The sequence below is a fragment of the Cryptomeria japonica genome, chromosome 6 (genome assembly GCF_030272615.1).
Source record: "Cryptomeria japonica chromosome 6, Sugi_1.0, whole genome shotgun sequence".
NCBI classification, from domain to species: domain Eukaryota; kingdom Viridiplantae; phylum Streptophyta; class Pinopsida; order Cupressales; family Cupressaceae; genus Cryptomeria; species Cryptomeria japonica.
Window position 1 is genome coordinate 188,998,757 of NC_081410.1, and position 21,564 is coordinate 189,020,320.

Genomic DNA, 21,564 nt, shown 5'->3' on the forward strand with positions numbered 1-21,564 from the left:
GGGCAGCCTCTTAGAGCAAAGATGTCGCCAATTTTCCCTTATACAGTGAGTCATTCTCAAAATGAGATGTCATCATTTTTCTTTTATAGAGTGGTTCATTCTTAGAACGAGATGTCGCCACTTTTCCCTTATACAGTGGGTCATTCTTAGAACGAGATGCCACCACTTTTCTCTTATACAATGGGATATTCTCGGAACCAGAGGACAACCTCTTAGAGTGAGATGTCACCACTTTCTTGACATTTTCATTATACATCTTATACATGTTGTAGAACACTCGGGCATAGACTCCTATGAGGTGCTTCAAACCTCACTGGCACACACATGCATGAGGTTGAGTGGTACTAACAGTGTTTTCACTCTTCTACCTTACATGGATCACCTAGACATAATCTAGGGGCTAGTTTTCCATGTCCTTTTTTCTCCATGGATCACCTAATTCTAGGGGCGAGATGTCCATGGTTCCTTTTGTTCACCTTTCTTCTCCTGGATCACCAAAGTGTGTATTCATGTTATCTCTCTTCTTCCTCTCATGAACTCATAGTTTTACTATTGATGGTTCATGGATGATGTCAACTTTGCTCTTTTATGTGATTATTGGTGTTTATGTGATGGCATTTGTCTTTGTGTTTCAATTAGTTGTCGAGACATTTGAGTATCGAGGTCTCTTCAATTAGTTGATTTTTGGTCTTGTGTTTTGTTTTGTCATGTGTTGTTTTGTGCTTTGTCTTGTGTGCTCTTGCATATGTTTGAGTGAGTTAAGGTACTAAATTGGGGGCTTTGTTCCTCAAGATTAGTGATGTCTTATACTCCTTGTGGTATTTCTCTCATCTCTCTCTTTCTTCTACTTTATCGATAGCATTGGTGTAAGCCATACTCTCGCTAAAGTGGAGCGAAATGTAGCGTCATAAAATTGCAACCTTTGCAATTTTGACCACATTTTAGGCCCTCACCCTAGCAATGACATTTACCTACCCAATTGAGACCCCTTTCTACCCTATTTCTTCAAATTTGCCTTTGTTTTAACCCTGGTATCATCTCGAGACCTTATCCAAGCCCCAAAATAGGGCAGGACAGGGGTGTGGTGCCCCTATCTCCCTCCCTTCTGTGACCCCAAAATGGGTCCATCCGACCCTTGGACCTAAATCTGCTTTCGGGAATTAAATTCCCCCTATGCCAGCCTTTGATTAGAGGATAATTAACCCTCCAAGGCAAGTATGAAAGGGGGATTAATTATCTCATTCGGGTAAGAAGGATGATAGAGGTGAAGAAGAAAGAGGTCTTCATTATCATCATCAAGCATTCAAGTGTTCAAGCATTCAAGCATCCATCAAGTCTTCTTCTTCATGTGTCTTCTTCATTCATCCATTGGAGAAACATTACAACATTCATTTCCAAGCATGTGTGTGTGTTAGGGTTTTTTCATGTTACATTCCATTTCATCCAACACTTGTGATTACATTCAAAAAGGCAAAGTAGCCATCATCAACAAATTGCAGATCTACATGGTATACATTTCCATTATTTACATTTAAGCATTTGCAATTACTTTCTTTCAAGGTTGATTCCTCAACTGAGGTTTGACTAAGGCAAACCCCTATCACAAACCTTCTTCCCTTCTTTTTTGTGTGTAGGTTGCAGGTGCACAACTGTAATTGTAGATTTAGGCTTCATTTGCAGAGATGGAAAAACCCTTTTCAACTTGCAGATTTTTCAGAAGACCAGGTGCAACTCCAACTCGGTCTCAACAACTTTTCTCCAAATTTGCAGGGCAGGTTTGTATCAGTCTAAATACCTCAGATCCGAAGTTACAACACGATCCCAAATCAGTAGCTCCTTATTTCACCCATTTTGTCTTCATTTTCTGCATATGCAACAAGTCAACTGTTCTATTTACAAAAGAGGGTAAATTACATTCCAACTCTTGCAATCCACTTGGTATTTGCATCCCTATTTCCCTTGGAATTGGATCTAGTGGATTCAACCCCTCTTTTGAATGTAAAGTATCTCCCAAGTGAAAAATCATCCTAGTGATTTCCTTTCTCTCTCTCACGTGAATGATTTGCAAACAAATTTGGTGTTGGAGACATGTGAAAGTTATTTGTAAAGAGCTTTGATGATGATATCTTCAACGTGATAGTGTTTTGAGATAATGTTTAAAGTCAAATGTGTTTTCCATGATATTGGTTTTTTGGCATAGTGGTTCAAGGATAATTTCATGATCAGGAGATCTTGTTCATTTCAATACAACTATTTCTTTCTCTACCAGAAGACAGTGAGTATGTTGGCAACTTTTTCTATCTTGCCCTAAGACAATGTGTCTCGATCCTGCAAGTCATTTGTATCTTTCCCTAAGGTTGTGCGCCTTAGTTTTGCAAGTCCTCTCAGTAATAGTGACTTTTAGAGACAACATTGTAATAGATTGTATTCATACTATGTGTGATTCTCACCATGGTTTTTCCCTGCTTAGATTTACCACATAAATCTAGTTTTCATGTGTTTGTTGTGCTTTGTTCTTTCATGATGCATTACTATAGTAATTATTAGTTGTGGTTTGAAGTTTAAAATATTAGAAATTAAGTATTTTGAGATTCAGACTGATTCCCTCACCCCCTCCCTCCCCCCACTCTCAGTCATGTGGTGTGTTAATAAAAAAATTGATACGTAGCTAATCATTGTTAATTGATGTTTTAATTTACCACATAAAGATAGGAAAAAATGGCATAATCATTGATAGGCTCATTATTTCTATGGGTACATTTATTCAGATCAATTACAATTATTTTTGAAAATAATTAGCTAAGATTCTATCTTCATTAAAAAATCTAGGCAAACAACATTAACATAATGTAAGTGAACATTAGGACCTCCTTTTCCATGATATTATTTATATTTAGGTGCCACAAAACCACTAGGCATTAAATATGTGACAATCTCAAATGGAAGTGGTGCATAATACAATTGATTATATGTAATTGAATCTTTTTTAGATATATCATCCCCTTTCTTCTAAAGTTGAGAAAATTCCACTACTAGAGTATCCTAGGTAGAGGTTGGAATAATAATGGTATGAAAAAAAATAGGAAACAATGGATGAAGTATAAAGTGGATCAGTAATAAAGGGTGGTGGCATTACAATGGAAGAATGAGCTACACTAGAGGGAAAAATGGATCATAGGATAGTGAAGAGTGTTGTGAGAATCATAAGTTTAGGGTATGGCACTAGTAAGTATTGTAATATCAAGAATTTGATTTAGCTAAAATACACTTGTTTTCTAATCAAGTGATTCCTATTGGAATTCCTCCTTTTTATTAACCAATTTTTTTCATCTACCTCTCTGTCATAATCATTATTTGGACTATAGATTTTGAATATAAAATGCATACTTCGTAATCATTGCGGTCCTTAATTATTAAGCACTACTTAACATGAATAGAACAAATAAAACTTATATAATCTTGTGTCAAACTTGACGAAAATCTTGAATAAGTGATTACCCAAATATGTAGACGTATGATATTTAGAGTCGAAGTAATTATACAACACACTAGGCAAATCCAACTCCGTCCCATGATGGAAGATTATTTATTTTACTCACACTGTTGTGCTTCACATGAATCTTTTTCCTTTTTTAATTGAATCAAAGCAGATTACAGAAGAAAAAAGCAGGAAAAAGGGCTGAGAGAAAGATGCCTATACTGAAAATTTACTCACTTGCCTGTGTGATTCACGTGACTCTATAAAGAAATGATTTCTCGTTGTAACTATTACACCCATCAATCTTAAAAAAATGAATAGGTATTTACTGACTAGCTTTAAAGTGCAGGAGTTTATGGTATATAAAACCACTCCCTGCTTTTGCTATCCTAAGGCACTCTACATATGTAAGTTCCTTTGGATTCAAATCTTTGCACCCACTTTCCAATACATAAATTCTTCACTGATGCCTAAGAATTTCTCTAATTTTATACAATAAATTTCATGTCTTATTGATGAATGTGAGGGGTGTAAGGAGATGAATATGATCAAAAGCGGATCCATTCACTTCCATCAACAAAGCTGAGATCAATGAAGGGCTTGGCTTCTTGGTCTGTTAGCTCCCTGCACCAGGTTACTCGGCCTTCATAATTGGATCCTGGTCCACTGCATTTGTATTGTCCAAAGAACACAGTTCTGCACACACTCAAAACATTTACAAAGTCATATAATTAATACAGGCTATGAGTAGTTGGCATGAGTTTTTCAACTCACAGTCCATGATATATTTATAAAAACACTTCTCAAAAAATTGTGTATATTTTTTTGTCAATGTTTCAGATTACATTCACCAATCTATCATTAATCCAAAACATATACAGTTTTTTCCAAAAATATTCTTTTAAATAGGCCATGAGTTGATTTTTAGAGGATTCACAAAAGATTATGATGAAAACTTACAGTTCTCTGTTGGGGTCTCCCCAATTATACCAGCCCTTGGGGACAATAATGTTGTCCATGTAAGTATAGGCAAACACTACACGGGAGAATGTTCCCCAAGCCCTTCCAAGGTACAAGGCTCCTGATCCAGTCACTTTGCAGTGCACAAAAGAGAAGCCTGTGTCATCCAGCAGGCTGTCTCTCTTTTGGGCTGCTACTGCTCCATAGCTAGTTGATATTGCATGCAGATGACACCCCTATGATAATAATAGTACAATAGAAGGTATGAGGTTTCAATCTGAGTGAGAGCTTCTGAATAAAACTGTTTAAAAAAAATTCTTCAACGTTTTGAATCACATTCAATTGTACTTTTCTGATAATGAATCATTAAATATGATTCGAAATATGAAACAAAAATTCATACACAGTTTTATCCAAAAGCTACTCAAATAATATAATACAATGCATAAGGCAAATAGCACTATAGACCAAATTTTCATAAACTTGTTAAACTTGGTATTGTTAATATCATACCTCATACATGGACAGAGCATTTCCAAAGATAAAATCAACAGATCCCTCAATATAACAATCCTTGAAGTAATGCCTTCCTTGATGATCATATAGGGTGTCCTGTGCTCCCAAAAACTTGCAACCCAAAAATGCAGCAGTATCTCCTGATATTCTGAGGGCCACAGCCTGTTTTCCTACTGCTCCAGGTGCAGGCAATGGAGCTGTGTTCTGCAGGCTTGCAGACATTCCTAAATCAATTTAACTTGGGCATAACTCTACCTAATGAAAAAGCACAGCTAAATATCATACATTGTGAAAAATAATAGACAGAACCTTGAAAGTAATGTTCTTTGCTATGAAGTATGGAGAATTCACTGCAAAAGTTGCAGAGTTTCTGGTACCATAGGGCTGCCCATTTGGGCCCTTAGTGTCTGCAGAGTCTCCCCATTGTATTACTGTTTTGTCTGCTCCTGTTCCTTCCAGTGTGATGAATGCTTGGGTTACAGGAATTTCAATTTTCTCCCTACACAATATGAGCATGAAGCTTAAAACTTGTTCCTCATGGCTACTCCATAGCAATAACAGTTTACAGCTTGTGAACCAATGCAAAGAGTTAACTAAAAGAAAATTTGTAGCTAATAACATCAGGATAGATAGTCAAAACAGGACAGATAAGTAGCACAAAACACCCAACAGGGCTTTACAAAAGAAAAATGAAAGAAACATACTTGTATACCCCTGGATTGATCTTAATTACGACTCGAACAATGTTGATGAGGGGCAATGAAGACAAGGCTTTCTTCACACTAGTGAAATCCCCCACACCAGGAGTCTTATCCACTGTTATGTAAAATGAAGGGATGAGTTTGTTCTTGGCTGCTTTGAAAACAGAATGCCTGAGACTCCCCACCCACAACACCCATTTCATAAATTGATGCTCAACCATTTCAGCCTCAGTGGCATTGCTGTTCACAGGGGGTGGAGGCAAAGCCCCATGGCTGGGAGCAACTCTTCTTCCCTTTGTATGAGCTTCAGAAAGCCCTATACAATTAAGCCCAATCACCATAACCACAATTAGAATACAAAAAGTCTGCTGCCACTCCTGCTTGGACTGCATTGCACCAAACAAACTAGAAAAAAAGAAGCTAAATACACAGAGAGAACTGTACTGAATACCCACTCTCTGTTTTACCCCCTTTCACACAAATGCCACAATCCAGTGTGTTTGTGGTACATGTGATTTGAGGGAAACAGAGATGTCTATACAGTGAGCAATGTGGATGTTATATATGTATCTGTTATGAAGCTCTACTTTTCTAGTACGATACTCCATAAATCTCCCCTACCCATGAGCTCACAGAATATAAGAACTAGACAAATCACAGGCTGGGACGGATAATGGGATTTAAAATAGAAGAGAGAGAATCAGGCAACAAGATACTACAACGCAGATGACACAACCTTTCAATGTACTTAGTTTTGTTTGTAATGAGTTTTGTTGCGTGACGAGAGGGAAATTTAAATGGGAGCTCGTGAGGGTGGTGGACAGTAAGCACTTCACGGGTCTCAACTGACATCACCTATCTCATGCTTTTGCATCCCGTGAACACTTTTGACCACCTTTTTGATAAATGTATTAATTTGCTTCAATATTCTCCTGGTTCTTTGTGCATGCTTTGTTGTCCTGCCGTCCTCCTTCCATGTATTTTGTAGCACTAAGAGCCCTCCCAAAGAATTTCCATGGAAGAGAGGATCTCACTATTACAGTTTAAAAAAAAAATCACCTAGTGGTACCATGAGGGTTACAATTATGGGAAAGGTTAAAATTTTAGTTATTCGTTTGAGGATCCGGTTTCATCATCTTAGATGTGAGATGGGCAGATAGATGTCTCCAAGTAAGAATGGAAAGAACAAAATAGCATTTTCTGCAACAAAAGAGTGGTTGAAGTTGAATGCCATTCATCCTAGATTGTGCAGCTTATGAAAGTATTCGTACTCAGTTTGAAAACATTTCACAGTGGGTAGTTCGAATGACATTTTTGAAGAGACAAGGGTTCACAAAATCACACCTTTCTTAATCAAGATACATAATAGAAAAGCCGACATCAAAAGAAACTTAAAAATGGATTAATATTGGGTCTCTTAATCCCTTAGACCACTTGATCTTGTGAACGTTATTGAAATTCATTTATTTATTCATTGCAATGATGTTATAGTTGATCCCTTAGACCGCTTGATCTCATGACTGTCCTCAAGGAAGAATGGAAAGAACAAAATTAATTTTTTTTGCAACAAAGAAGTGGTTGAAACTAAACAACATTTCATCCTAGATTGTGCAACTTATGAAGATATTTGAAGAGACAAGGCTTCACAAAATAGTAGGTTTCTTGATCACATCAAAAGAAACTTGAAAATGGATTAACATTGGGTTTCTTGATTTCTTAGACCACTTGATCTTGTGAATGATATTAAAATTCATAAAAGAAACTTGAAAATGAATTAATATGGGGTCTCTTATCTCTTAGACCGCTTGATCTTGTAAATGTTATTAAAATTCATGAAAGAGACTCGAAAATGGATTAACATTGGGTCTCTTGATCTCTTTGACCGCTTGATCTTGTGAACGTTATTAAAATTCATGAAAGAAACTTGAAAATGGATTAACATTGGATCTCTTGGTCTCTTGATCTCATAGAGCACTTGATCTTGTGAATATTATTGAAATTCATGAAAGAAACTTGAAAATAGATTAACATCAAGTCTCTTGATCTCTTGGACTGCTTGATTTTGTGAATGTTATTAGAATTCATGAAATAAACTTGAAATGGATTAACATTGGGTCTCTTGATCTCTAGACTGCTTGATCTTGAGAGCGTTATTAGAATTCATGAAAGAAACTTGAAAACTGATTGCCATTGGGTCTCTTGATCTCTTGGACCGCTTGATTTTGTGAATGGTACTAAAATTTATAAAAGAAGCTTGAAAATTGACTAACATTGGGTCTCTTGCTCTCTTAAGACGCTTGATCTTGTGAATGTTATTAGAATTCATGAAAGAAACTTGAAAAATAGATTAACATTGGGTCTCTTAATCTATTAGACCACTTGATCTTGTAAACCTTATTAAAATTCATGAAAGAATCTTGAAAATGGATTAAAATTGGATCTCTTGATCTCTTAGACCACTTGATCTTGTGAACATTGTTAAATTCATGAAAGAAACTTGAAAATGGATTAACATTAGGCATGTCTCTTGATCTCTTAGACCGCATGTCTCTTGATCTCTTAGACCGTTTGATCTTAGTTGTTCAACTGAGGATTGGGTCTTATCATCTTAGATGTGAGATGGATAGGACAGTCCTCAACAAAGATTGGGAAGAATGAAATTACATTTTTTGCAACGAAGAAGTTTTTGAAACTGAAGGATACTTCATCCTAGATTGTGCAACTTACGAAGATATCTGGTGAGACAAGGATTCACAAAATAATAGGTTTCTTAATCACATCAAAAGAAACTTGAAAATGGATTAACATTAGGTCTCTAAGAAGCTTATTAAGACAGTTGAGGAGACAAAAGCTTCACAAAATAATAGGGTTCTTAATCACATCAAAAGAAACTTGAAAATGGATTAACATTAGGTCTCTAAGAAGCTTATTAAGACAGTTGAAGAGACAAAAGCTTCACAAAATAATTGGGTTCTTAATCACATCGAAGGAAACAAAGTAACATTAGATCTCTACCCTTAGACCGCTTGATCTCGTAGATGTTTTTTTTTATAGGTAAATCAGGGTATCTCTGCGACCCAACCTAGCGCTCAACCTGCCTTGCCTTGGTCTTACTTAATACCAAGTTGGGGCCAAGAAGGGGTGAGCTGAGGCGAGACTAATACCCTAGGAATGCACACAATAACCACGTGCATTAGATAAGCCCGAACCTCGGAGTCAAACCTTAGACCAATGGTGACCAAACCCATGACCCAAACCAACTCCACTATCCATGCATTCATTAAATTGATGTTATAGTTGTCCTTGCATGATAGCAAGGAAGAATTCTAGGGCAAGTTGTTTTCACAGCATTTATCTATCCTAGGACTCTAGATTCCTCTTTGCCTTTAGTTATGTAGTATTGAATGCAAGAGAATAAAGTCACGTGTCCTAAAAGATATATATATTCATCTGTTCATGCATTTGGCTGCACAGATGCATGCCGACTCATCATCTGTTCATGTATTTCGTTGCACAGATGCATGTCTACTCATTCCATGAAAAGGTAGACATGTAAAATGATTTATGTGATGGATGACAGGTCTCTTCTACATTTTCAATTATAAGCCCATGCCCAATTGTATTAATAAAGTGGAAAAGCTTTTATGAACACACAATGGCCTACAAAAGGTCTAAAGAAGGGATCAAGAATCATATTGAATAGGTTTCACAGGCTAGTTTCAGTAGAACAAATCACATCCAAAACCCTTAAAAAACCCTAAAAATCTACAGGCTTTAGCTGATCAAAAGACTTACAAAGTGATCATCCTCTCATGATTAACCACATTTGTCGTAACTCCAACATTGTGGGAGAAAAGTGGTTACAGAATTTCCATCCAAGATGTAATTGAGAGTGACTCTCATGGTGGGCTACAGCTGAGAGTGATTCTCATGGTGGGCTCCTCTCCCAAACGTATTTACTCGTCAAATTAAATGAATTCTTTGCCATTTTCTCTTCTTGACTTGTAGATGGATGAAACCAATGATTTCGGGGGTAATAGGTAGCACGAGTTTTACAGCAGAATACAGAATGCTTCAGGTTTTTTTTAAAACTGTCGCTTTTGATGGAGTACGATTCCGCAGCCGCTAGTTTCGAAAACTGGTGGTTTTGTAACTGTTGGTCTGTTAAAATAATGATTTTAGACCTCCATGATGAATCAGCCTGTACCATCCCAAATTCTGTAGTCGTTTGGCATCTCTGAAACTTTTTTTTTTTTTGCAACTTGTGAAAGCATAAAGGGTCATTTTATATCCAAAATAAGGAAGGAGAAGTAGAGGAAGCATGCAAGTGAGATGTACATTTAATTTTAAAGTAATAGAACAAGTAATTGTGAGTAGAGGAAGAGTACCATTAGATTTTAAATAATACGTTAGATTTTAAGTTTTTTTGGCTGTCTTATATACGATCTTAACTATTCATAGCTATTGTTCTTACTTTTGGGTACTAAAGATGAATGTTATATGTTTGGTATATGTTCAAGGGTCAAAAAGTGGTCATTTCAAAGTGTAATCTATATATTCCCTTGTTTGCTTTGACAACAAAAAAAAATTGCATAATTGATCCAATACTTATCCCAATAATCATGCGCTATTGTTACCAATAAAGTTGCATAATTGTACTAATTCCTAACCTTTTTTTTTTCGGATATTGGATATACCAATGGATGGCTATTAGGCCACTAAACTGTTTTTAATAGACATTTTATTAGCGAAATCCAATGAATGGTAATTGGAACATGGGCATCACTAGGCCCCTTCTATAGGTTGCAATAATGTAGAGATCTAAATTTATTCATATTCCTTTGAGTATCTTGTAATAATGTGGAGACCTAAATTTGTTCATATTCAATTGAATGAGTACTTGTAATAATGTAGAGACCTAAATTTGTTCATATTCAATCAAGTACCTTGTAATAATGTAGAGATCTAAATTTACATATTCAACTCAATGAGTACGTTGAAATTAATGTAAAGGCCTAAGTTTGTTCATTTTCAATCACATTTTAATTTATTCTTTCTAGTTAATTAAATAAAAATCCATCTTTTATATTTATCTTTCATTCTTAATTAAATAAATTAAACTTAACTAAATAGTTGTTTATTTATTTAATTATTTAATTAAATAATTATTTATTTATTTTAATTATTTAGTTAAATAAATTTCAAGTGAAACAAAATGATGTTTTATATCAAGATTAAGATGAATAGTAATACACAATATGATTTGAAGTTGCAAATATAGTCAAATTATTACAAGGCAATTTTTTTATTATCTAGATCACTCGAGTTGTAGGATAAGAGCATATGTTTGTCTTGTATAATACTTCTACAAGCCTCAAGAACTAGACTCTCTATGATTTTACAAGAAATTGCTCAAACTTTACCCTAAGACTATATAAGAGATTGCATAAACTTGGGATAAAATTGAGATATTCGAGGGTTGTTAGACTTTATGTATAAGTTATTGTTTGAACTCCAATGCCTTAAATGAGCTAGCAATGCATAATTTATAGGATTGAGTGGCCAAAAAAATGACATTAGATAGAGATGTCAGTAGTTCAAGATGTTGCTAGGTGAAGATGATGGTAAATGGTAATGCATACTATTAATATTAGCAATACTTGTTTTTTAATATTAATCACCATGGACTTATTTGTCCATTTCTATTGATATTAATAAGAATGGAATATTAACATTTTCTCTAAATAAAATTACTTCTATGGAACCTGAAAAGTGAGAATGATCCACTTAACACTTATCAGTGGCTACAAAGATTTTTCTTTCTAGACATCTTGTTGCCACATCTTAATGTGGTTGACCTCATGACACAAAAAAATGTTTGTGAACATTTAGAATATTTGATACATGGAATAGATATTTGTTTATAAATTAGGGGTCTAGTAACACTAAATATTTATTTGCTCGATACTCACTTTATTAAGCTAAAGGAGGGATATTGTGTCAAATAGTAGAAAGTGTCAATCCTTTTCTTTATTATATACAAATTTATACATGTGAGTGCATCATGTGTCTTCTAATGATATAATATAGTGGGTAGCAAGTATAGGGAGTCAACACAAGACATAAGAAATAGTTGGGTGCTGGATTAATTACGGAGAGTAGATTAATATTCTTTGAATCTTCTTTATGAATGTTAGAATCATGTAAAGATAATGAAATACTAACATTGCCTTTATACCTTCCAATGGTGTAACCTTGGAAGCCATATGTTTTATGTGCTTCTCCTTTGGTTTTTTAATAAGCTTCACTAGAAGGATCTAAGTGTTTGTCATATTCTTGTTAATTTAAATTTTGGGGGGAACATTATATCATTATTAATGATTTTTCCTTTCATCTAGAACATTCTGGAGCTCCATCTAATATTTGTATTTTCTTCTTCCTCAAGTTGTAATATCTTAGTTTTTCTTTATTTTTACCACTTTGTTGGAACAATAATTCATATTCTTTATTGTTTCATTATGAGTGAATATGTGTTCAAGTTGTCAACTAAGTGGAACAACATAATTCATTCTAGCAAAATGTTTCAATGAATCTTGCGGATTAACATTTTAGATGTAGAACATGAATAGAGTTCAGTCTTACTAGTAAATAAAATTTAATGAGCAATGGATTGTCCAACTTCTTTCAATGAGGTTGAAATAGACTAGGAACAATGGACATTATAAATCATTTCTCGAAAATTGCAATGTAACATTCCAATAGTGAAATTTTGAAGACAAAATAATTTATAATTTCTATAAACAAAATTCTTTGGAAGAAATAAGTCCAATGGTGTATACATAAGAAACTCTAACTCCTATAAGAGAGATAAGGGAATTAGTCTCATGATGTGTGTCTCTAAAATTAAATCAATATGAGAATCCTTGAATAGTAGTCTTTAATGACAATGTTGATTTCATGGAAGTTGTGCTTTAAGTGGATATTCTCAGTCCTTTAAATGTCATTGAATGACTCACAAAAAAATAAATTAAAAGAATATGATCATCTTATTGAATGATGGCAACACTAAAATATGAGGAAATTAAAGAGCAACACAAATCACTAGAACTCCTAAGTTCAAGTGACCAAACTTTTCTTAGATGAATGAGTGTGAACATCAATCAAAGGAAATGCATCACTATTAGGAGAAACAATATACAGGCAAAATGAATCATTGATAATCCCAATAATGATGATGTATATACTCTCCACATTTCACAAACTCGAGTGTAAAATCAACCTTTTTCAATCACCAATTCTAATTGATTTTATTTGATGACTCATACCATAGGTACAAGCTAAGAAAAAATCATGATACTCATTTCAAATGTATAATGGTCAAAACAATCATCCTCTTCAGTTGTGTAAGATTTGAAAATTGTTTCCCAATAGTCATTAATAAGAAAGTGCCTAAATTTTCCTTGTCTTAAAAACTTTCCAATCCACATTTATAAATGCTAATAGTAATCATACTAATCCTTCATGGAATATTTCTTGTAACACCATTAACCTTTGCTAGACTCTATTGGTAATTAAGCTCCACAATGAAATATCTATGTTCTATCACTATTATCTTCTACCAAACTCTATTGGTGATTAAAACCCATGATAAAACTTACCAATGAAGTATTTCCCCATGTTTAGACTACACTAATTTGATAAAAAAGAAGTTATTATTCTATCCATTATGACAAACAATATTCTCCAATATGTGCTACCAAATCTACCTTGATTCATCTTATTATAGGTGCCCATGTGCTAAGAAATCAACTAAAAAAATACTAAGAAAACTATTACTGCACAAAATAGAAAATTGCAAACTCCAAATGGATGACGACCCTTATGAATTTCCTAGATAGTTTACACTATATAAGTACTATGTACAATAAGTTATTCACCGTGTTGTTGAATTGCTATACATTGTCCCATTCATAAAAGATGAACCATCTTCCAATGTAAGGTTGGGACTTAAGCAATTTTTTCATTTTTATATTGTTTCTTTTGACAATATGCCCCATTTCCCATGATAAAAATAAGGAGCCCCATCTTTTTTTTTTGGCTTGGCTTTAGGATAGTCCTAGGTATCAACAATCTTTGTATCTTTCTCTTTGACCAATCAAAGAAAGGTTCCTAATTTTAATGTTTGTATTTCATCTTGTCTTAATAGAATGATCAAAGTTACCTTAAGTCTTTTTTTTGGAGTCTACCAAAATGTCAAATTAGAAGGAAGAAATGAATTTGAGAGTTTACCTGTAATGCCCCACCAGGAAACCCCGAAGGGATAAGCCAAAATTACAAGAATAGAGTGCAATTTTTTTTTTTTTTAAAGTTACAACACATAAGATGCAACGAGATATCAAAGATTCGGATTACATAGCGGAAGACATTAACAACAATCTCCTAAAGAGTTTCCCAATGAGATTACTTAAATTTCACGATTCACTAACTCACACAATTAATCCAAAAGCTGAATATCATAATAACGAGATAATTCACAATCAGGATAATTTCTTTCAAAGGATGGAAATATAAATCACAAGCAAGATTCATCATTTAGATCCATTCCTAATACTCATTCAAGCTTTTCATTTAAAATTGCAAACCAAACATCTAACATTCTAATACACTAGGATTTCATCATAACATAAGAGATCTTTCCAAGCATATTTAAATTTCTTAACGACAACTGAGTATATTCCATTGCTCTAAGTTACAGTCATTCATATTCCAACTTATTTCATTTTAAAAGACGATTTCACACATGCATTACGATAAATCGCATCTCAACCAATTATGCATTCGATCAACAAGGCATTCAAGATAGAACTGAATATAAGCATTTAGAGTTAATTCCATTATCCACTTAACCATTTTACATAAATTAATCATACATGATAAAGCTGAATAAAGGAAAACATAAGAGAAAGCACCACATAACACCATAATGATCTCGGAGTTCACCCCTAAAGGGCTACATCTCCAGGTCTGCTCAACTGCAAGACCCCCTCGGATAAATAATAAGGTTAAGAGTACAAGAGGTTACACTATACAATCCAGCCATCAAGGCGATACATAAACATTATACAAGCGACCACATCGGTCAATAAATACATAAACGATCCTTACAAGGAACAGGATCCAGCTGAACATAATCAATGCCAATAACATAAGAGTTCATGAGGGCATCCATAAAGCTGAACCATCACCACCCAAGGGTCTAACATGGAACCGATACTCACAAGGGCAGCGACAAAGGACGACTCACAAAGGTACTCAAAACATGACAAACAACAACACACTAGCGAACGTAGGGACAAGTGTCATCACACAACCTGGTATGGATACCATGGCAAGTCTTCATAGGTCCCGGCCCATACACTGGTAACCCTGGCAACCTAATCCGAACTTCCGGCCCATCCAAGCCTCATGTGGACCCACACATCCTCTCGTGAAGACAAGGAAGATGGTTTGCCATTTCAGGCCTTCTCATAGCATGCCGAATCTATGATAGCATTCGTCCCATGTGTGAGGCACATTATCTTATTTATAAATTATTTTCTAATCTACTTAGGTTATCACTTATTAGACTCACTTTCGACGGGTTATCCAGCAGCCACTTTGGGCGCGGCCCCCAAATCGAAAGCCACTTTCCCATACGGCACTAGACTATACTCAGACGAACTCAAACCACGGAATACACATGGCAAGACGAACGGAGTTCAAGAAGATACAATCATCAGGTCAAACACAATTCAACGGTGAACACTTACTGACGATACTCAACTAGAGACCTGACAAATAAGGTTAACCACGAATCATTATTCGACTCACTCAAAGAGGATATAACCAACTAAGACAACATCACAATACCATAGTCAACTCAAAATTCGAGGACTGAAACAGGAACACCAAATCATCTATACGACAGGGTCCTTTTACACCAAGCAAAACATGCCATTTCATAATTAAGGCGAATACAGAAATTAAACTCGCAAGGCAATAATCAGAAAAGACATTATTCCCTCAAGTTGATTTAAACATTAAAAACGATCAAGTTTTCTACATGATCTAAAAACATATTACAGTTATCTACCTTACCAAGGGATAAGTCGTTCTTGGTTTTCTAACTCGTTAAAATTCAAAGCATAAACAGACATATAAAGCCGTAAAGAGTTTTTAAACCAATTCATACTAATAAATTCAGACAAACATTAATCAACTAAGATAAGATATTTAATCTCCAATTCCAAACGTCTTTAACATACTGGTCTACAATCAATCTCTACAGATTCATGATTTCAATTCCAATTACATAATACAGATTACGGAATATACAAATATAGAAAGAGAATCTAAATGGAGAAAATCATTTCCAAGCATATCGTTTCAATTCAAACACCACGATAAATATATCACTTACTTTCCAATTACTCAACTGATATGTTCTTATATAGCATTTAACATCATCACTAGTAATTCCATCGTATTAAAACGATTTTCCCAATAACAGATTGTTCTCTATTATGTTTTCAAGCAATAATACCTTAATCGTACTTAAAATTCTAATTATACCTAACATTAAAATAACTATCATTAAATTGATATGAAATATCATATGTTTTCTTTTTGAAAGATAAAAGAAAATACATTCAAAAAAAAAAAGTCATTTTATAAACCAATTTAAAACATCAAAAAAAACGCATTTAAAATAGCGTTTAAAAACAAACTATGTTTTTTTTTAAAAACTATGCTTAAAACACAAAAAAAAACATCTTAACCCTTAGCGGCGAGGGCGGGCTATGCCCTAACCCTAGCGGCAGGGCTTTGCCCAGGCGGCGGCGCCGCTGCGGTGCCCGCAGGCCCGCGGCGCCCTGCGGCCACCGCGGCCCTGCGGCCACCGCAGTGAGCCGCGGCCGGAGGCCTTAACACCTGCGAATGGTGGGGGAAAGGAACCAGGGGAACGAGCTGGGAACGAAGGGGGGTGCGAGCGGTGGAGAGGGGAGGGAGCGGGTGGAGCTCCGCTCCCCGCCTCCCATCCCCAAACACAGTCCGAGCACAAAAAAAAACAATGACGCCCAGGTTCGAACGCCAGCATTCGAAACTTGCTTCGAACACACAGTTCAAAATTTTAATATTAATTTGCTAATAAAAAAAAAAGACACAGTTCGACTAAAATGAACGCCCAGCACCAAAATTTGATAAAGAGAAATTTTGATTCATGCAAAAGCGGTTTTTTTTAACAACTGAGATTGATATTCACGTTTTCATGTTGGGTTTTCTCATACTCAACAAACAGCCAAGGGTTTCGAACGCCCAACAGCCATGAAGAAACACACACATTTCCATTTAAAATCTCCAGCCAAACAAATTGGTTTTCAATCACAAATTCATCTCTTTCAATCAAAACAATAATTTCTTTTGAAAACAAGAAGACAATTCAGAATTCCTACCTTCATTCGCAATCCAGGTATGGCTGAGGGAGAGCCCAATCCTGCCAGAATCAACCAACTGCCTCTTCTCCAAACCCCCCCCAAAATCCTTCCAGCCAAAATCCTCTCCAAATTTATCCATCCTCTCCAAATTTCCCAAATTGGGTTATATGGAAGAGTTGACCCAAAATTTTCTATTTTTGGAATAAAAACTTTTATTTAAAAAATAATACTTAAAAATTAATCCTTTTCCACGATATGAACAATATAACTTGCCTTATCAATACAAAATTCGATTTTCTCAATCAATCAAATTTAGTCGTTCTAAATAATAATCCAACAGAATACAGTCAATCTATTGCGATAATAAAAACAAAACTTTCTTTTTCGACAGCATATATAAATAATGCATTTAATATTCAAAATCAGACATTAATTCAAATTTACTTCCAAATTTAAAACAGGCAATTCATTAACAACGAAAATCGCATAACGAATACCTGATTAATTTAATCCATTAATCCTCAATGCACAAACGCATAATTAATCAAGACAATTACTAAAGACTAGTTAATCAATTAACCAAACACACCAGGCATGCAAATCGAGAAAGCCAACCAAACAGACGACTCGCAAACCCAAACCAACAGGGATTACCGACGACGACTGGCGATGCTCACTGGAGCACAACTAAGGTCAACTAGGGTCTTACGACCACCTAATCCGACTCTAGGGATTAAAAAGGTATGCACAAACCTGCAAAACCAGGTGATGACGAACCTCGCACTCAAGCGACTTCGTACCTGAAAAATCCTGCAACCAAGAGTCATACATGCATACATATATAAAATTTACTGAAAGCGTTAGCTCGATGTTAATACCACGAAATAGGTACACTAACAACTTGCATACAACTAGTGAGAAACCACATCAATAGCTATGCGTTAATTCAAACATCTGACTATAACATAATATTACGATAAACTAATCAAGATTAAACCAAGGTTAGAGATCGATTACGGTAGGGGTACTACATTACCCTTTCAAATGCACATCTTTTTGCTTCACCTTCATGTTTTGATTATCATATAAGCTTCACAAGGCATATAAGTTCATAAAACACTTGGTACTTGGGCTCTAGAAATTTAATTTTTGACTAAATATAAATTCATTTTTGAAATGTGACCTTCAATTTCCATAGAAAGCATTTCAAACAATGAATAAATAGTGAAAAAATATCATGAAAAATTGACTCTTATTCAAACTATACATTGAAAAACACTTCAATTAAACGAAAAAATATATATGTTGAAAGTGAAAAATCAATTTCATGCACTTGGTAGTACTTGAGGCATGATTTTATGCAAATATAAATAAAGGTTTTTTTGGAGTTTCCAAACCTATAAAAATGTAGTTGCACATAAAAATTTACATCCGCCCTCACTTGCACATCCAATTGAAATTCTTGCAGGATCTCACCCACTTGAAGCATTAATCGCTCACCTACTCTTTTGATCGATTAAGTGTCATTGAATTTATAGTTAATCCCAAGGTATAAATGTAATCCCATTGATTTAATTTATAAATTAACATAATTTCAAAGAAAAATTTAGAGATTTGTAAGTTCTAATTACCAATAGAGGAGAAGGTAATTATGACCACCATTACTATAATATGGAGTATGAAAAGATGAATATAATGAAGAAAGTGAAGTCAGTTTTAGAAGACTTCTACAAGAAATTTCTTAGGATAAATCATTAAATCCAATAACTACAACAATTATGCCCAACTCATGGTTTGTTTTCTTAACAAGGCAATATTTTATGATTTAAAAATCATATGAAATATCAAGTTTTTTTTATAGTCAAAAAAATAAAGATATAAATTAAAGAAAAAAATTCATTAAACCCTAGATTTTTAACAAAATATTGAAAACATAGATGATAATCTAATTGTAATAAAAAAGATAATACAAATTTAAAATAAAACACTACTACTTATGCAGATTGAATTCCCACAAAAATCTTAATTGTAGTAATTAGTGAACTTTTACATTTCAATAAATTTTTTAGATAAATGTTTATTTTACTTCCCACTCAAAATATTTCATAAATACTTGAAACTAATAAAGTTAAAAAATTACAAAGGAGAGGATTGGGCAAAATGTGTAGAACTAAGCATATAAAAAGAACATCGTGACATTCATATGAACCTTCAAATGAAGATAAGTTTGATACAACATTAAGAAATTTGACTACCAACTAAACATGAATCTAACATTATAAAACTTTAATTCCAATTAAATATTCACAACTAAGGTCATAAAATCCCCAAACTTTAAGCATTTAATAGGTTAAGTAAGTATGATTTTCTACCTTTGTTTTGCAAGAAAATTTGAGTCAAATATCACTTTTGCATCGGGAAATATATCATATACAAACTTAGGACACATTAATATGATAGATTTTAGATAAAAAAAATGATTAGTGCTAATGTCATTCATAGGGTGAAGAAGATAGAAATGAATTAGACAAGGCTATTGGATTTTTCACTTCTCTTTAGTTTTTGGAGTTACTAATGGAATGTGCTAAGAATTTTGATGTAGATAAAAAGGTATTCATTACTAAAGGAAGGATTTCGGTTGACTTATCTATTGATTCAATAGATGAAACCTTCTATATCCCTTTCTATTATAAGAAAGTTGGAGTGATAATATTGTAAGATGCATAATAAGGTTTTAATGAGGACATAAAATAATGTAAGAAAATGATTAATTTTGTATGGATGAAAATCCTAGAAAATATTATGAGTAATCTTCTTATGATAATGTATAAGTCATTTTGAACAAGAGATAAGAACCATGATTACTTCATTGAGTCAACTCATGGGACTTCTTATAACTGCCACATTTCAATCACGGATGTATTTGTACATATGCATGGTTCTAGATGGAGGAATCATGACCCATTCATCTGAAATGATTAATGATACTTCACATGAATGTTCGACCAAAGTGGAAAACACTAAGAGATTATATATGGCATCCTATTCGAATATTCTTTGACAAGGAAGTCTACCTTCCTAGGATTAGAAAAGGGAGAAAAAGCCATATATTTGAGAAGATTATACAATCTATGAACTTTATTCCCAATTGGATTAAAAATAATAAATGATTCAATATGAAAGAGTAAATGAAACCTTCCCAATTTGGTTGGTGGGACTGATGAAAGGAGATAGATCTAAAAGATAGTCAATGGAGGCTACTATAGAAGTGGGAAAGTATGACATCTAGTTCATAAAATTTCCTAATCTTTTTGCATTGGGATAGAAGGATTTGAAAATGTATTAAATAGTCTAGTACAATATCCTACATTTAAAATAGCCATACTAGAATTGATAAGACAACTTTGTGAAACACCAAAAATAATGGTATCAAAGCATAGAGATGGAACTTAGACTAATCATAATTGGATGGTATGCTTGTGTTGCACTTACATATGCCAAAGCATCATATATAGAACTATAATAGCACAAACTGATGATTATTTCTAAACTCATGATCATATATATCATGAGTTTAGAAATAAAAGATTCAATAGGTTGTCCACTTACCAAATTAAACTCTTTCAAATCCATATGGTTTCAAATTAGTTTTTAGATGATAGTGGTTCATATTGCATATGAAATGAAGAACAAATTTAATGACCCTATCGGAGAACCAATCTACATAGAAATGAGATATGTCTTCTAAAATCCTTAAGGATAGATATTCTAAATTAGAATGAGTCTTGGATAGATGAGAAAATAAAATAATTAAAGTCACAAGGGGTTAATCTTACATACAATAAAGACACAACCAAAAAAAAGAAATAAAGGGATGATAGAAGCTCTAGAGAACCTAAATTCCATGATGTAGAAATTGGATCTTTATAATTATACAAGTCAAAGAAAACAAGCTAGGTTGTTAGAAAATAAGAAACCCAATCTAGTGATGAAAAGGAAGAGAATGGATCCCAAGGAGGAAAAGGAAGAGGAAGATGCAATAACTCTTATAATGGTTGAAAAATAACAAGAGAAGAAAAATAGAAAAATTGGTTGAAAAATCATAAGAGTTGAAAATTATGAAATAACTCTTGCTTTTATCCTCTATTCTATCACCAAAATTTGTTTTTTTTGTTTCAAATATATTATTCTATTTACAATATTTTACAAAATAGACTACTAAACTACAAGGGTATAGCAAGCAACTCATTAGGCCTTCACAAGCTATAGATGGTACAATATCCATCCTAGTTATCATATCTCAACAAGAAGCTTCCTTACTAGATATAATGAATAACATATCAAAAATAATGAATACATAAATGATCTTGTCAAACAAGGAGAAATAATGATCAAGTAAGAAATCAATTCTTGAAACAATACCAAAATTTATAAGATA

At 33.9% G+C, this 21,564-nt stretch overlaps 1 protein-coding gene across 1 annotated transcript; it reads right to left on the reverse strand.

Moving 5' to 3' along the window:
- Positions 1-3,722: 3,722 nt before the first annotated feature.
- On the reverse strand, positions 3,723-6,425 carry LOC131077625 (probable pectinesterase 53). Its single transcript, XM_058015158.2, has 5 exons — positions 5,659-6,425; positions 5,264-5,453; positions 4,952-5,158; positions 4,439-4,674; positions 3,723-4,174 (listed from the first exon to the last, which is right to left on the reverse strand). Exons 1-5 carry the CDS (start codon positions 6,045-6,047, stop codon positions 4,027-4,029), a joined length of 1,170 nt encoding a protein of 389 aa, XP_057871141.1. The 5' UTR covers positions 6,048-6,425; the 3' UTR covers positions 3,723-4,026.
- Between the last annotated feature and the right edge of the window lie 15,139 nt (positions 6,426-21,564).

Excerpts from the sequence above, each read along its gene's own strand:
- LOC131077625 (XM_058015158.2), bottom strand. The coding sequence starts at position 6,047 with ATGCAGTCCAAGCAGGAGTGGCAGCAGACTTTTTGTATTCTAATTGTG. Across the intron at positions 5,159-5,263 it reads CAAAGAACATTACTTTCAAG|AACACAGCTCCATTGCCTGC; the intron begins GTTCTGTCTATT and ends GCAAGCCTGCAG. Across the intron at positions 4,675-4,951 it reads ATGCTCTGTCCATGTATGAG|GGGTGTCATCTGCATGCAAT; the intron begins GTATGATATTAA and ends TTATTATCATAG.